The 17679-nt window shown below is 49.5% G+C and overlaps 1 protein-coding gene across 1 annotated transcript in view; it reads left to right on the top strand.

The window, feature by feature from the left end:
- The window catches only part of capn15 (calpain 15), a 55806-nt gene that overhangs the window by 25657 nt on the left and 12470 nt on the right, over positions 1-17679 (top strand). The window contains exons 2-4 of the mRNA XM_066690227.1: positions 5881-7429; positions 15332-15540; positions 15635-15818. Of these exons, the coding sequence (XP_066546324.1) occupies positions 5903-7429; positions 15332-15540; positions 15635-15818 (1920 nt within the window). The 5' untranslated portion in view covers positions 5881-5902. The remainder of the gene's footprint in view (positions 1-5880; positions 7430-15331; positions 15541-15634; positions 15819-17679) is intronic.

The raw sequence follows: 17679 nt of genomic DNA, 5'->3' as shown, positions 1-17679 counted from the left end.
GGAAGAGGGTCTTCTGGAGCAAAGCGCCTGCTCTGGGGTGGCACTCACTGGCCTGCCTGTTGGCCTGAGCCGCAGCAGGGGGCAGGAAGCAGAACACACAAGCTGTCCTGCCTAGTTACTGCCCCCCAGCTCTAATCACAGTGATGGTTGGGCAAGATTTCCCCCATGAAAGCACTGTATTAATATATATATATATACAAGCACTATTCAAAAAGCTTCCTCATGTACCTGTCTCACTATACATATTCCAACGCACCGTGCAATCGTGTCCCATTACTGTGTCGGCCAACACGGATTTTGTGGGCTGTACCACCATGTAGATTATGCAAAAAACCCATGTTTCCTGCTTAAAGATTTTGTGCATGTTTTGCTGCAGTGCTGGCAGGGAATTATAATCGGGATTTTTTTTCTAGGTAAGCATACAAATCCTCTGTTTTTTATGTTGATTGTTTAGTTTTCGCTTTTTTTCTGGTCCAATGCAACGGAGAGGCCTCGGACAATAGATGCTCTTCCACAGCCTGAAATATATCGCGCAAAGGAGTTACCTAAATGCGTTAACGTCTATCCATCAATGCACAAGGGGGCTCTCGGATACTGTAACTTTTTAGCTGCAGGAAAGTTGTGAGCTCCTGCAATCGATGTGTGGAGTGCAGACCGGCGTTTACTGGGATTCAATTAACACCGAATCGACGTCTGCTGTCAGATAAAATGTTAAGTCGGCTAATAAGGTCGGTTTCTCTAGTTCTTAGTCTGGGGCTGCTACAGTCTTGCTGGATGGCTGCGGTTTGTAAATCCTTTGGTAGTTCGAATGGGTATCAGGGAGCTGGTTCATCCCTTTTCTGAAGTGTGTGTGAATGACATGCACGTGTCATGGGTAGAGTTTGACCCTCTTGGGCAAAGCGGACCGATTTGTTTGTGAGCTAAACGCCAATCCAGTCCTGAACTCAAACTAGTTAAGGAATTGCTACAGTGTTGTAGTCTTTTGTGTTGGCGGACAGTCCAGTGGAAACTGTATTCCTACCAGACAGTCAGTGGCAGAGATCTCACAGTGCCTTACGGTAAATCGAGCCTTACATGAATTTCAATTTCTCTCTCTGCATTCAACAATGTGCACGATTCAGTAATGTTCACCGACTCTCATTTGCCAATAAACTTAAGGAGCACATGTTTGATAACAGATAGTAATGCAGCGGTCCTAAATAAGCCCCTTGCTTATTTCAGAGTCTTAAGATATACTTCTGGAGTGAGTGCCAATTACACCTCCTCTTAAATTGCACTTCACTCAGTGATTGAGGCTTAAAATCCCAATCTACTGCACCAGTGAGCATGTTTAAAAACCAAACCAAAACACATCTCTCCATCTCTATCTCTCTCTCCATCTTCTTCTCTCCTTAGTACTGTGCTCATTTTTCTTATTTTTGAACAACACAGTCTAATGCACTGTACCACTTTGGTTGTCTACCCCCGTGTTAGTTTGGTTTGCTCTGAAGCAAGCGAGTCTTTAATGCGTCGGCACGTTCCAGGCCATTGCTTTGCCGGATGCGCTCGGGCCTCCGACAATATACATTTTGTATACAGTTCCAGTGCTTGCACGCTCGCTCTACGAAAACCCCGTGCTTGGCAGGAAGGTGATTGACGCGGCATTTGTGAGCAGCTCCCGGTGTTGAACGAGAGCTGCGGCCGCTCTTGCAGAAACGAGAACTGGTGTTCGCACCGCAGAGTGGAGCCCGGGTTGGCGGACTGGTGCCTGTAAGCAAGATCCTGACCAGTGCAGTGCTTGTGGTAAACGTTGGAGATTCAGATACTGCCCTGACATTTCTGATCGAAGTCTGAGAGATCTTATGATAGAGACTTTCAGATTTCATATTTTAAAATGGCTGGATCGAGTATTCTGTGTACATTTCAGCTTCCAGTATATATCTGTGCCTGTTGGGCTGCAAGGAGTGCTTCTGAGATTGTTGTTCTCAATACTCTGACTGGATGCATTATCAGCTTCGCGACAGCAGCCCCATTGATAGGGCGGGTGAGAGCAGGGGTCTACAGGGCTGGGACAGTCATCCTGCTGAGCGCCGCCTCTCCCTGCCAGCCGGTCTGCCGCCTCCCTGTCTTAGATTATTAATGAGGCGCCGGTCTGCAGGCCGTGCTGACTGTCCCTGCGCTACACCTCGAGACGGCAGCCCGAGCAACACGGCCCACAGACGCTGCCACGCTGGGTTTGCCCAGAGGAGCGGCCTAATGGGAAAAATACCTCCATTAAGGGTTCTTAATTATGAAAATGAAGATGGATTACATCAAGAGAAAAACGTACAACGAGGCTGATGCTTCGCCTCAAAGCAAAGTGTGTGTCAGAGAGTCTTGTGTGGTGAGCGTGTCCCCCAACGCCTGTCCTCCCATCTCCGTCCGACGCGTCCCTCTCACAATTTGACACGCTTAATTCTTCTTGCTGTTCCGCTGTTCAGGTCCCTCGCCTTCACTGTAAAAGCAGCCCTGAGATCTTCATTGGCAGCAGAGTGTTATTTTCCAGTGGAGAAAGGCAGGGAGGCGAGTCCTGCAGTCCCCGTGCCCCAGTTGCCATCGCCTGATACGAGCGTGGTGCGACTGCATTTGTTATCCAGTGCCCGAGGCTGTTCTCATCGAACGCTCTCCTCTGTGCACGCTAGGAGTTCGCCTCCGATTGCAGCTGTCGAGCAAAGCGGTAATAGTGCAGAGCTGCTCGTGCGTGAGCCGGGGAATTGCAATCAAGAGCCGCCTGCCAAATTCTTAGGAGCTTTGTTGTGTCTTGTTAAAACAGGTAAAAGGAGTAAAGTTACATCTGCACAGAGAGCCAAATCTGGTTGTTGTCTTTTGAAACTGCATTAGTGCATGGAGAGATTAAAGATGAAAGTGAGTACGGCGTTGGATTGATACGTTTAAGAGCACCTCCACCGTAGATGGGCCGTGAGACCCCGGGGGTTTCAGACTCGCTGAATTCTTCCTGCCGTGGAAAGCCAGCCCACGCCGAAGGGGCTCTGACGGACAGCGGCTGTCCCTGGCGGCTCTGCTGAGTGAGGACCGCGGTGGGCAGGGCGCCAGTGGTGAGAAGACCGTGCTAATGAGTGTTAAACAAAACCCAAATGTCTCGCGCCCACATGGGGAAGCTGTGTGTGGCCCACACCCCTGATCTCACACCTTCCTGCTGAGCTGGAGGCCTGCCAGGCGGGAGGAGCTGCTGACCTGCTGACAAGTGTCTTGTCTTGTTCACCCTCAGTGTCCAGCAGGGCCACGTGGTAGAAGACTTTCAAGTCTCTCCAGTGGGCAGGAGGGGTGCGGGTTAGCATATTATTGTAGCTTAGGCATTCTTGTGAGTTGGCATACCTACAGTACAGTACACAATCATCGCTGATGGAAAGCACTAGCTAATCTCGGCCTACTACCCGGTGGCCGTATTTGGAGGTATTCTGTGCTAAGGGTCTGTGGTCTACCATAGAGCCGGCCAAAATAATAGCAAGCAGGTCTGATCACTAGAAAACATATGCTCTGTAAATATGCCTTCACCATCACAACGACAAATCTGATTAGGCCGTTACTTTGAGGTGTGAAAAAGTCCCGGCACTGTGCGTCTCCTTGGCGCGTCCCCTCTGAGCGCGAAAACAGTCAGCGGTGCACAACCAGGATCGAAGCCTAGGGCCTCACCGCACTGAGTATCGTCTCGCACAGAGGTCAAGAAAGACTCGGCCTCCCTGACGCACAGGCTGTGGTTTCCTTTGGGGTGAGCTCACTGCCATCCGGTGTTTTAAGAGCTTTAAGAGCCATGGACTGAAACAAGGCCCTGCACACTTTGCTAGGTGACTCACAGTGTTATACAGAAGGACTGACATCTGCACTTAAACTCTTACTGCTTTCAGGTTTTGCATGGTTTAAAAACCTCCCTCTCTCTTTTTCACTCTTTTTCTCTCTCTCTCTCTCTCTGCCGCTGAATGGCAGCTCTTTGGGACATGCTCTGCTTGCCAGATGACGAAACCTAGAGTTCCCGTGTTGTAATTTAGTTGGATTCATGATCTGCCCGGCATATGAGCCCAAGAGGTTTAATGAAGCTGAACTAAAGTGTAATTAAACATTTAGGAGACTTGCTAACGTACTGGTGTGACTCGGCCCGGAGCGACGCCAACCTACCCCACACAGCGGTGGCCCTGTGGGAGGACGGCCTGTCGGAGCGAGAACATCCGTACGGCACGTTGGAACATAGTCCGTGCTTTTAATTTAAATCCACAGACGAGGCACTTTCATACGCTGACGTGTCCCCGCCCTCCACATCCTCTTATATGCTGCTTCTGTTGTATTTGTGTAATTTTTAATGAGTCCTTAAAAGTCTACAAGTGTAATAAAATTAAGGTTGAGTGCTGTGGATGCCGTATCGATTGTGTAAACATTAAAACTCTGGCATGTTTAAGTTTAGAGTGAAATAGATGCGGGGGGTGGATTGATCTGGAAGATTCTTATCGTTGCTTCCCATTTATCTTTTTGTGTAGATCTGATTGTGGTTCGTTTTCTTTAGTTTTGCGGGACATGTTCTTCCAGGAAATGTCTTTCTGGTGATATCATCTCGCATCACTGACGATCAGCCCCGTGGATTTGAGCCAATCATACGCCAGTCTTTGTTTTTCTAGCTCTCAGTACTTGACAGGTGCGATGGATACTTACATTCGAATCCTTGTAAACAAGGACTTGCCAAGTAATCTGCTGTTTGCAAACCACTTGTGTAGCCGACAGATGCTCTCGTGCTGACTATTCCTGCCGCGATATTTCGGGCTATCGCTTGAAATTAGGCCCAGTCCATCACCGAAGTGGTTTTTATCACCAGAAATTCCTCTGTAATCATGAGCCAATGAGTTAAGTAAATTTGACATTTAAATGGTGGCTTTAAACAGCCTAGTCATTCAGAAGCAGTTTCCTGAGATTCCCAGATGGAATACTGCTGTGATTCTGGGTCACCATATGCCAAACAGAAGACACAAACTTTTATCACCACAACACACGACGCAGGCACCCTCAAGTGACTGACGTTGCGTGCCCATATTGCAGGCAAGACGATCGCCTCAGCGTTGGTGAAGACACTCACTCCCTGTTTGTTTTGTAACAGGATTTGCCATCTACTGCCAGGGGATATAAGACATGTTTTGCATTCTCATCCTCGCCACGTTTACCGTGTTGTTGTCCGGTAAAACCAGCTCTCGCAGTCCTGAGGGGTGAACCTGCTTTTTCACTGCGGTGACCCACAAGCCAGACTCTCGCTGTATTGCGTATCTCACACTGGGTTTGGCACATTCAGCTGTCCTGAAAGGTTTGCAGGGCGACACCAGAAACATTTCCAATCAATACCAGATTAAAAAAAGAAAAGAATGTTATTTAAAGCCCTTTTGATTTGCAGCGCACTTCCCCTTGATCTGCCTCGCTGCGCAGAGCGTTGAGATCCGTTCTGGCGCAGTATATCCTATTCTCCATGGCTCCGATAGCTGTGCTGGAGAATTGTATGGATTTTCTTGTCCTGAATGCCCTTAAGTACGAGGTTCATTTCGGTGCAGCGTGGCCGATTTCCCCCCCCCCCCCCCCCCCCCCAGCTCTGCAGTCACTCGGCTCCATTCTCTATTGAATCGGGATGTTTTTTCTGTAATATAGACAAGAACCTCTTTTAACATCAACCGAAGAAGGGGATCTTTCAGCGCACAATGCCCCTAATCTCTCTCGCTCTCTGAACCATCCTCTGTCTGGCAGGCAGTAGGAAAGGGTTTTTTATGTTTTTTTAACGTGGTTGAGAGAGAACTTTGTTGAACATCTCTGAACTGTAGCTTAAACACGGTCGCTGTTGTCTGAATTCTCTCTCTCTCTCTCTCCGTCACGCAGTCACTCGCACTCCCCGGGCTCGATGGCGGCGGCGGTGCGGGGCAGCGAGTGGTCCTGTGGCCGCTGCACCTTCCTGAACGCGGGCGGTGCTCCCCGTTGCTCCATCTGCGAGGCGCCGCGGCAGAAGCCCGACCTCAACCAGATCCTGCGGCTCAGCACGGAGGAGCAGCGCTGGAGCTGCCCCCGCTGCACGCTCAACAACCCCCAGGGCTCCGGCGCCTGCTCCGTCTGCGGTTTTGGACCCTCCCCCGGCACCCCCACCGCCAACGGGCTCCTCCCGCCCGCACCGCCCGTCCCCGCCACGCCTGTCGCCCCGCCGGCCAGCGCCCAGGCCGTCCCGCTGGAGCCTCCGGGGCAGCAGCCTCCCAAAGAGGAGCTGAGGAGGTCTGAGAGCAACGGAGAGGCCTGTGTGATGGAGCAGCAGTCGGGCTGGGCCTGCCCCCGCTGCACCCTGCACAACACCCCCGTGGCCCTGTCCTGCTCCGCCTGTGGGGGCCCACGCAAGCTCTCCCTGCCAAAAATCCCGCCCGAGGCCTTGGTGGTCCCCGAGGTGCTCACCCCCGTGGCCGGGTTCCCAGCCCACCCCGCCATTTCCACGCCCCTCCTGATCGACCTGACCGATGACTCGCCGCCCCCCCCGGCCGAGCCCCAGGAGCCCCCCCGCGCCCCGCCCCAACCGCCCTCCGCGCCGTTCAGCCCGCTCTCCTCCCTGCAGAACAACCCGGTGCCCCGCAGCCGGAGAGAGGTCCCTCCCACAGGGCGGCCCCCAAACCCGGTGCCCAGCCCCACCTCGACCGCCCCCTCCCCCGCCGGCCCCCCGTCCACCGCCGCCCCCCCACGGCCGCCCAAGCCCAAGCACCCGCAGCCACAGCCCCAGGAGCCGTTCCCCAACAAGCGCCTGAGCGTCCTGGAGGAGGAGGCGTCCCCCCCGCTGCCCTCCACCCCACCCGTCCTGTGGAAGTGCCCCGGCTGCGCCAACCCCGGCGGCGCCACCAAGTGCGAGGCGTGCCGCTCCTCCCGGGGGGACCTGATCGACCTGAAGGGCGAGTCGGTGCGCTTCACCCCTGCCAGCCCCTCCAGCCCGGACTTCAGCACCTGGTCCTGCTCCAAATGCACCCTGCGCAACTCCACCAGCGTGGCCAAGTGCAGTGCCTGCGGCTCCTCCAAGCTGCACGGCTTCCAGGACCCGAGCCCCCGCTGCCCACAGTGCGGCTCCCAGGGCCCCTGCTCCTGCGTTGCGGCGCCGGGGTTCGGCGGAGGCAAGGCGGGGGGCGCCCGCAAGCCCGCCAAGCTCTTCTCCTCGCCCTCTTCCACCGCGCTGGCCGCCCAGGAGAAGCCGGGCCAGTGGGCCTGCCCGGCCTGCACCCTGCTCAACGACCTCAAGGCCAAGCACTGCGCCGCCTGCCACACGCCCCAGCAGTACTTCACCCTCCGCAAGGGCGCCAAGCCGCTCAAGAGGCGTGAGAGCATGCACGTGGAGGCGCGGCGCCGGAACGACGAGGGCGAGGCCAAGGAGCTGTTGGAGAACATCGTCAGCTTCTGCAGAGAGGTAGGCGGCCGGGCAGCTTTGAATGCACACGAGTGCCGAATCCACACTGCGTGTCTCTCCGCTCTGCGTTTACTGTGCTAGGCAGCTAGTAGTGTATAACATAAGTTGATATTATTTATTTAATATTGACATGAGGGGAATGGGGAACGGTGTTAAATCAATCTAATTTACAGGCTTCATTTAGGTCCTTAAACTCCAAACAAAACCTGATATATGTTCTGTGTATCCAGGCAAGCGTTGAACAAAGCAATAGCTGCTCCAGTCTCGTCTCCAGAGAAGGGCAGCTCATCCTCTCGGGAGAAAGGACTGTAAATGGTGAAGCATCAGCTGAAATGTGCAATATTTCTCGGTCCAGAAATATTAACGCAAGGTCCAGGATGACTAATTCTGAGGTTTTTCGACCGTTTGTTTCCTTCCCCCTTTGGATATCTCTCTAAGAATGGATGAGACGAGGGAAGGGAAAACCACGAGCTGAAGCTTGCCCGCTTTCTGTTTTTTTTTTTTTTTGTGTGTCCTTCCTACTAGCGAGAAAGGAAGGGGCTGTTTGTGTGTGCGTTCGCGGCGCAGTGCTCTGCCGGGCGAATGTGTGCGTTTTCTTTTTATGGGACGTGCAGGCGGGGGGGCGGTTGGCACAAATTGTCTCTGGTGTAATGAGTCAGAGAAATGACAGATGATCCTTTTGAAGAGCACATCCCCTTCAGATAACGAAGACTGGGGATTTACTGTAGCGCTCCTCGGAAAAAGGAGTGTAATTTGTAGACAAAGAACCGTGTGTTCTGTTCTCTGCACTCAATCATTATTCAGAATGAGAAGCCACATACAGTCGCACAGATGTGCCGTTGCGAGCTCCCGAATCAAAATATAGCATATCATTACGCCAGCATAGTTCATTGTATGGAGAGTGTTATTGTTCTGCTTGTCCAGTTTGATTGCTGAACTTATCTGTCACTTTTTATTATCATCTCCCCCCAGGTATTCAGCCAGATAATATATCAAATACTAGAAGACTTCGAGTCTCCAAATAACTGGCAAGAGGAAGGATTGTTTTTTATTATAAACAGGTAGACTGGTTCGATTGTGAGAGCGAACCACACTTTACGATCTTCCTCTGTGTCTCTTGCCCAGTTATTTATTTAAGGCGTTAATTAAACATGAAACCGCGCCCACAGCTTTTTCAGAGAACTGGTCAGGGTGGAGCAGTCCAGCAGAGTTTGACTTTTGAAAAGAAAATCAACAACAAGGAATCTGAATATGATGTTGGCTTTTCATTCTTATGCCTGTATGAATTAGAATTTTAATTAGAAATGCAAACGACGGTAGCAAGTGTCTTACGGTTACACTTGGGCTGAAGTGAAGTTTTGGTGATTGAATTGGTCACGTTTTCACCTGGGCTGGGGTGAGAATCCCTATACTTCCGTCACATTTCTTTGTTTTTCATCAAGTCAAGCTGTTATAAGAGAATATGCATGAATCAAATCTAATGTCCTTTTCTTTTTCAAAGCTTGTGACATTTTTAGGGTGTAAATTAGTTAATGGAGTTTGTCAATCTAGACATCGATCACATATTTTAAAAGTATGTTTTATACATCTCTATACAAATGGAAAGAAATGTTTCCTTGCCTGATAGGGCTGTTTTGCCAGGATCCTGCATGAAAACATTTCTGGAATGAAGGATGGAATTCACACTTCGGTTGCAAGTGAAAAGAACAGGAATTAGAAATATTTATTTTAAGAAAACATAAAGTTGGCACTCTTGGATATGGCGAGCAAAGCCAGAATATATTGGCATCCCTGTGTGTCCTAGAATACTATTTGGCTTCACATTGAGAGAGAGGCAGGGGGCTCGGGTTTAAAATGTGTGGGCTTTTCGATCCAACATCAGATCAGGCAAGGAGCACGTTTAGTGCGAATCGTTCTATTCAAAGTCTGCCATTAGGGAACGTCGTTTTAAATGCCATTCGTTAGGGCTTTTCGACCCCGACCCCTCTTCCCTCTCCGCTCCTCTCAACACGTCTGAGCGATGCCTCGTTGTCGCCGCTTCTGGGACGGAAGAGCAGGGAGCGCGTGAGAAATGAATGCCAGGAGGAAACGATCGACACGCTCCTGACCGGTGCCTCCTGCCTTATCTGATTTTCGGTCCCCTCCTCCGTTCCTGGAGCCCCGCGTCCGCCGAGCCCCGCCGTCGCACCGTTCTGTTCGCTGGTTCTGCAACACGCGTCTGATGTGGAGATAGAGAGAAAGAGAGAGAGTGGTAGATGGTATCGCTGTGACAGAAAGCAAAGGAAGTGGGTGGCAGGCGCAGAGTTTGGGTCAGAGTTCAGTTCCCAGGGGATGAGTGAGTTTTCGGTTCAATAATGCAGGTCGGGGGTTAATTGAACCTCCCGATACTAGTTGCCCCGTCGATCTGTCTCGCGTTTATGGTCACCTCATCCTGTGCTATAAAGCCCTCTCGCCGGGGCCGTACTTTAAAGGGTGCATGTGCAACATCCCCGTGCAGACTCTCAGCTTTCCACAGCAACACCGTGATGGCCCTTAATAATCTCTGTGCGAATGCCGATGAGAAGAAATTAACAATGCCGGCCTCCGAAGCAATAATTTCCTCCAGCTAAAAGGGGAATAGGTAGTATTTGTTTATTGTTTCATTACGGCGTGCTTCTTACTTATTTATTTATTCTAATTTGCATCAGCTCCTCGGGAATCTGGCTCGCTCCCGGCGTCCTCGTGAATTTCAATCAGCGCTGGAAGGTGTGTGTCGAGGGAGGGGGGTTAATGCACAGAAGACGAGGATAAGCACTCGGAGAATAAAAACTGAAATGCTGACAACTGGCGATACGTGCAGGACATGCCTATTAAAGGCAGGAAGCGGCGGGCTGCTTACTAAGTCTGTGCTCTGACGTTATACTCTGTTTTCCTCAACAGTTAGGACAAGTGTTGGATTTCGTATTGTTTAAATGTGTTACCCCTCGCAGTATCCCACTAGCAGGTCATTCAATCTGACCACAAAATTGTCCCGATTTTTCCTTTTTATTGACTGGGGACAATGACTTGACTCGTTCTTTCTTTAATAATTGATTTAGTCTCTTTTTATAATTCTGTTCTGACCAGACACGTGTCTGAGGGGTACCACAGGTATGTGAGCTCTGAGCCCTCGTCCAATCACAGACCCCTGAGCCCTCGTCCAATCACAGGCCTGCTGGAGGGGTTCTGTTCCAGCATGGCAGCTCCGGGCCCAGTCAGTGTGTGTTACTGTCTCCGTTCCAGTCTACTGCGCTGTTGGACACACATAATGGCCAGACTCCTGGGAGCCTCCCGAAGATGCCAACATTGAGACATTTCTACAGAGAGTGGATCTGTTTGTTTGGTTTTCTTCATTTCACTTCGAAGCGCAGAACAGAGGGAGCTTCCTGTTTGGCTGGGTGTCTGAAATTCATTTCTCCGTTTGCTCATCAAAACACTTATTACCAGGAGATTGTGAGGATCTTCCAGGCAGCACCTTGGAACAGCGTCAATAGTTTTACATCTAAGAGATGCGCTTTAGTCGCAAGCTTTAGCAAGGCTTGACTTCCTTTAATTAAGTTTTAGAAACGAGTATGTCATGGTTTTGAATGGCGCGATTGTGTTTCTGTATTCCAGTAGCGGTTCTCGCTGGCTTTTTGATTTTCATTATGTTGGTGGTCCCCCTCTGGTAACAACGGGTTTTCATTAACATCTATTAATGTGAGTATAAGAGAATAAATCACACCCCACTACAGGACAAGAAAAGATCTAATTATTTTTCTTAATTACAATCTAATAACGAATACAGCCTAGTAATAGTTCAACAGAGTTCTAATGTATATGTCCTATATTATGTATCAAACCGTCCGTCTCTTCAGTTCCAGTCTTGTGTCGAGGAGTCTGTCATAGGTGGATCATATAACAGTCCTGTTTTTGGCGTTCCTTTGTGGCAGAAGATGAGTGGGCATTTATAGTAAAACAAGCAAGCATAACATACAAGTTCAGATAAACGAAACCCGGGACACAATCTGTGGCTTACTTCTCTGCATTGCATTATTGCTCCTCGTTTCTCCTGATGCCTGTTCAATATTTCATATTCGAGAAACGCAGGGAATGAAGTACAGGTTGCTGCTGTGATAAGATGTCCTAGTGCCTGTGTGCCTACAAGCACGCTGCAGAGTGGACTGATCTTGTATTTTAACAACACCACATCGAGCAGCCTGAACGCAGTGTCTTCCTTAGACTTGTTGCTTTTGTTTCGTAATAGGAATACCCCGGTGAACTGCTCAGGTTTACAGGGGTTTGCATTTCAAAAACAAGGAAAGCTGTGCAACCTAATATTAATCCACAGCTAATATGAAATACTTCACAGAGAGAGATGTCCCCTAAGGCGTAGATTAGAACTAAACGTTTCTGATATACAAGCAGCTACTGTAGAGGCAGAACTTGTTAAAAGTGCAGTAGCTTTATTCTTGTATTATTTGCGTGTGTGGGTCGAGCGGGTTCAAAGGTCACCGCATAACAAATGCGCTTTGCCTCCAGGACGGCCGTGCGTTGCTTTTAATTGTCGAGCTTCAGTAAAGCACCTGCTTTACAATCTGTCCGTGTCCTTAATTCAGCCAAGATCTTCTGCACCGGAAAACTCTGCTTTGAGATTTTGAATAATGCGCACCACGAATTAGATTTAAAATCTTTATTAATTTGTGTTTTCCGTGAGCGGGCGAGAGCTCCTGCTGTTCCTTGAAGCTTGACCGTGTGAATTACAATGCTTTCAGAGTCCCTTATTCACAGGAGGCCCAGCGAAACCGCACTGTGAAATGTAACCTGGCAGCCAGTCAGTGTCACACAAACAGCCTGTACGGGGAAAAGGGGATGGCAGAAACCGACTTGACTGAGCCGGATAATTAATTTAAGGTCTTGTGGTCACCCCATAACAGAAATTATATTCGTTATTGCACTCCTCCAGGTTTCCCCCTCTCTCTCTTTGGTTGGAAATCTTTTATAAATATGTAAAAGTGCCCGAGACTCCCTACTGCCTCCGAGAAACACGTTCCCTCCCATGAGGAAATATCAAGCCAGACACTGTGGGCCAGATCAAGTGGTTCTCATCCGTGAAGAGGTTGGATGGTGTGATGTATTGGGGAGCTAGAAAAAATAACTGCATTGTAACCAAGCTTCCCCCCCTCCCCAGCAGGCGGCTCGGACTCGGCTGCCCGTTTTCCTTTGGCCTGCAATGACAAACAGCATCAAAGTGAGATCGTCTGAGCGTTTCAAAGATTCTCCCTCTGGCTGTTGGACCTTGGCATCAGGAATAAAATTATTAAAATAGTAATGAGTGTGTGTGGGGGGCGGCATACCCCTCCTTATTTAGCTAGAGAGGAAACCATTTATATAGCCTCCCCTCTGTCCAGTGACCTCCCCTCCCCTGGCCGCAGAGTCCCGAGGCCGGTCGATCAGCGCCCTGCCGCTGCCTTCATTGTCGCTGCGATTCTGTCTGCCGGTACGTCGAGTGTGTGGCTAAAAATAAACACGGAGAGCCAGAGCGGCTCATCCCGGTCTTGGGGAATGAACATCGGCAGAGGCACCGGGTCTGCAGGGCACTGGCGCAGAGACTGGCAGTGGAAACGGCCTGTGGATTCAGAAAAATATCATAAGAACGTTATCTTTTTCCCTTCCCATAATCACTAGAACAGCGTTCGGCCCTCCCGAACTAGAGAGATTCCTGTGCAGACAATACAGAGGGTAGAAAGAAAACTCCTCGGGGGGCTGTGTCAGTAAACATCAGGATCCGATGTCAGGACACAACGTCCGACGCAACGTGTATGGCTAGGATTGTCCCGGCAGGATCTATCTGGTGTCGCATTGTGAAGATATCGTCAAACGCAACCACAGACGCTAAAACACGTTTCAAATACAACCACAACGGCAAGATTGAAATGTTTTGATCTATTCTTGATTTATCCTTTAACGTAAACCCCTGCAGTTTCCCCTTGTAACAACAGCATTGCACATTTAGATCACGAATACTTATTATATCACTCCTGTACAGCTGGGGGTATATATGCGTACCTCCTCTTCGTTTACCACCCCGTACGTTTGGGGGGATGTAGTAAACGCTTCTAAACACCGGGATATGGCCAGAACTGGAGCAAGTCACCGTAGCCATTGGTCACTGGGGTCTTCAAGTGCCGCCCACCAGAGAGAATCATGTTGTTTTTAATTCCATAATCAATGTATTGATCTTCCGACTGCCGGTGAGGAGAAATGATCAGCTCGGACAGAGCGTGTTTGTCAAATCAATATGAATTTGAAAAACAAGCATCATATCGTACGCTACCTAAGTGAGACAGGAGAGTGGGGAATTCACTGTTCAATAAACCGGCCTTACTGTTTGTGAATCAAATAAATAAATAATTGTGGCGTGTTCTCCCGGCGGCAGTCCTCCCGTGACACGCCAGTAGCATGGCTGCAGAAAACTTAATTTCCTATTATTGTTATCCTTTTGCTGACGGAATATTATTCATTTATAGGAGAGTCAATCTTAATGAAATCCTTACAAGAATGTAAAACTACATAGATCATTAGTTTTGGCAGCGGTTTATTAGTCATGAAAAGAAACGTCTAATGGTAGTAGACTGCTGAAGGCTGTAATGGCCGCCAAGTGGGGGGTATTTTTAATGAGAAAAAGTTGCAATAAAATGCCAGTGAAATGCATCCTCTCTCGCGCTTTGTTTTTCCTCGCAATAAACGTTTATACACCGTCGTGGGAGTCGACGGTTCGTGCCGAATCCCGCGCTCTCAGCCGGTCGTACGTCGCCAAAAATTGTGCCAGTTAATGTCCCGTTGATTTTAATATAATGCAGCAAAGACTAATCTAATCCTTTAATCTCGAGCGGCCTCTGGAGTCGTCTGGTTTAGTGGGATGCAGATTGAGGCCGCAGATGGCCCGTGTGAGTCTCGGTGTTGAGAGCCAGGGATGTGTGTGGAAGCGCGCCCGACTGCCAGGCCTTGTGGTGCCGTCTGAGATCGCCAGCCCGGACCCCAGCCACAGCGCCGGCGTCTGGGAGGATAACACTTCCGCCCTGCCAGCGCCGACTCCGAGGTCCGTCTTGTGCGGCGTACGGATCGTGTTTTCTGTTGTGTTAAAGACGGCAGATGCCACAAGACGGCTCTGGCTGCAGCCTGTCACAGTATCTTCAGGCGCACTGGCACTTTTTAGTTTTTTTTGTTTCTTACATTCCTTCACGTTTTTTTTCCGTGTTATGGTTGTTCTGTTAAATTTTTCAGTTGCTTTCCATTCCTACAACAGGTGTTTCTATGTTGATAAATTATTTGTCTTAGTTTCTTCATTTTTAAAGCTGAAAGTAATCATTCCATCTCCGTCCGCTCCTGTACCAGACAGGACCACTGCAGAAAGAATAAAGACAAATATCCCATGTTTAGAAAAACTGCACGAGGCAGAGGGGGAGGGGGATTTATTTTTGGTTGCATTCATGAGACACCATCGTTTATCATTTTAAACGGAACGAGGGATGAGCTGCAAGCTTGTTACTGCAACGAGTGACCGCTTGTTCGCAGGATCTCATTAGCAAAAGCACCGGGAGCCCCCCCGAGGTCATGGAAACGATGGCGGCAGCACACCACTCGCAGAAACGGCTTTTGTTTATTGCTTTAATTAAAACTTGACCTGTGTGGCTTCTGTAATGGTTTAATGGAAGCAGTAAAATACTAAACCAACCTGTTTTAAGGTATACTAGTCAGATCTATCCGCTTTGGCCCATCGGGGACCTTTACAGGACGTGCTGCTGTACTACGCCCACCCCGTAGAGGTTCAACCAGCTGTCTCCGTGTCGTTGCACGTCTCTGAGCCCCCCGGACCACCGTGTCCCCTCCTCTCTTCCTCAGAATTCGGTGAACTTCGTGGACGACAGCTTCCCGCCCGGCCCGCGCTCGGTGGGCTTCCCGGAGGGCGACAGCGTGCAGCAGCGCGTCAAGAAGTGGCTCCGCCCCCACGAGATCAACTGCAATAACTTCAAGGACCGGGGCGTGAAGTGGTCTGTCTTCCGCACGCCGCGGCCCTCCGACATCCTGCAGGGCCTGCTGGGAAACTGCTGGTGAGTGAGATCGGTGGGGAGGCGGAGTCGAGGGATAAAGGGCCATGTGTCCCCGCTGAGTGCTGAGGCCCCTCCTGTGCCCCCGTGTCCGCAGGTTCCTGAGCGCGCTGGCGGTGCTGGCGGAGCGGCCCGAGCTGGTTGAGAGGGTGATGATCACTCGGAGCATCTGCCACCAGGGGGCCTACCAGGTGCGACTGTGCAAGGATGGCACTTGGATCACTGTGCTGGTGGACGACATGCTGCCCTGCGACGAATACGGGTACCTGCTCTTCTCACAGGTGAGTGGGACTGGGGGCCATGGGGGGTTGTAATTAATTCACTAATATAAGCTTGAGAACTTCTGACACGTCCCGGCACTGGCTCCCGATTTGGGCCACCTCTTCAGTCCGTTCCCAAGACTTTCCACGGCGTCCTTTGCTTTTCTGCTTCTCCCGGGCCGCCGCCGCCGCCGCCTCCGACTCCAAATCGAAGGACGTGCGACGGGAAAGCAATTTGTGATTCAATTAAAATGAGAGTGCGTCTCTGTGCGGCACTGGTGTTGGCCGTGTCTCGTCCCCGGCTCGTTCCCGCTCGCGACTGCGGTGTGGAAAGTGACCCGCTTGGCAGGCTGTCTCTGAGAGGTCAGGCCGGGGCATTGAGGTGGATTAAGAAGCCATTAGATATTACCAGGTGAGGTTTTAAATAATTGACTAATCTACATTTCTTTGAAAAGCAAAGGACTCCCTCTGTGCCAGCGCGGTAATAGACATTTGCCTTGCTAATGACAACTTTCGTGACATGGGCAGACTCTCGCACGCAAAGGCAAAGTCTCGTTCTTGTCTTCCTGTTCAAAAAACGACAAAAGACCAACGTTTCTGTTTTGTTTTTTGTCGTATGAGCCTGGGTTGCCTCGTCTCTCTCAGGTTTAAACGTTTCCCTGTGAAAAACTTTATTGTTTTACTCCGGCGTTTACATTTTCAATTACATACCGGGGAAATTATTGAAGGTGTGCAAAACCTTCTGGCTGACAAGCTGTTCGCTACGAGAGACACGGAGAAACACTTGTAAATCTCAGTGCTTCATCTCTGATGTCAGAATGCATCGCTGGTTCAGTTAGTGAGGATATTCCCTGTTTCACGTTGCTCTGAGGGGAAGATTCAAGCCCAAACCTGCTTGGAAACGTCACTGTAGAGCTTGCGATCCACTTCATTAATTTGTAACCTTTTAATCCAGTTTAATAACAAACTCACTGCTCGAGTCTAGTGTAACTCTGTACCTCCACTGCTATAGCTGTTGTGTCCTGTGAACTGTGAATTCTTTGTTTAAATTGTTAGCTACCACACATCCTGGGGGGAAAAATAAAACGTTTTTTCGTCCAGGCTCACATTTCTGTCTGCCTTTTACATTTCATTACCCTGTAGCTGCCAATACTCAGCCGTGTGTCCCTCGGAGGATGAAGGGGAATAAGGATACGAAGTCAATAACTTAATTGAGTAGATTATTTAGACAATCGACCATTTCTTCCATTTCTTTAGCGGTTAAGGATTTAGATCATCTAATATTTTAAGGCGCCGATAGCTTCAGTAACTCGTGCTTTTATTTAAAACTGTAGAGTGAAATGGAGTGGACACATGCCTACAGTCTTAAAACTCCTTCACAAACGCTGACACTTTATGCATCCGAGATTGGACAGAGGTGAGACGGAGCTGTAGAGAGGTGAGGACATGGCCTCGGCGAAGTCGGTATGAAGGTGGCTTTATTGGCAGCTGTCGTTGTGTTGGGAGGAAAACCCCCGCAGGCAAACAGCTTCACAATCCTCAATGCAAATATGCTGTCTATTCTTCTGGCCTATTTCCTAACAATTGTGCTCTCTGCTTATGATTAATATTTATGAATCCTCTTAATAACAACACACATAATGGACTTTGAAATTGTTTCCTGGAATTAGTTTTTGGTGAATTCCTTCTTTTTTATATAATTTTGTCCCCCATTAAAATCTTATCTCCGTGAATGCATGCATGTTTTTTAAGGCTAATACAATACATTAGCATAACGAGACCCGGACCAAAGCAATTATGTTAATCCATTACCGGACTGCCCAGCGTTTTTTATTTTTTATTGAGCTGTCTTTTTTTTTTTTTTTATCTCTTGACATATTTA

Source organism: Amia ocellicauda, chromosome 17, assembly GCF_036373705.1.
Source record: "Amia ocellicauda isolate fAmiCal2 chromosome 17, fAmiCal2.hap1, whole genome shotgun sequence".
Classification (NCBI taxonomy): Eukaryota; Metazoa; Chordata; class Actinopteri; order Amiiformes; family Amiidae; genus Amia; species Amia ocellicauda.
This window is presented reverse-complemented; position numbering and strand designations above follow the sequence as displayed.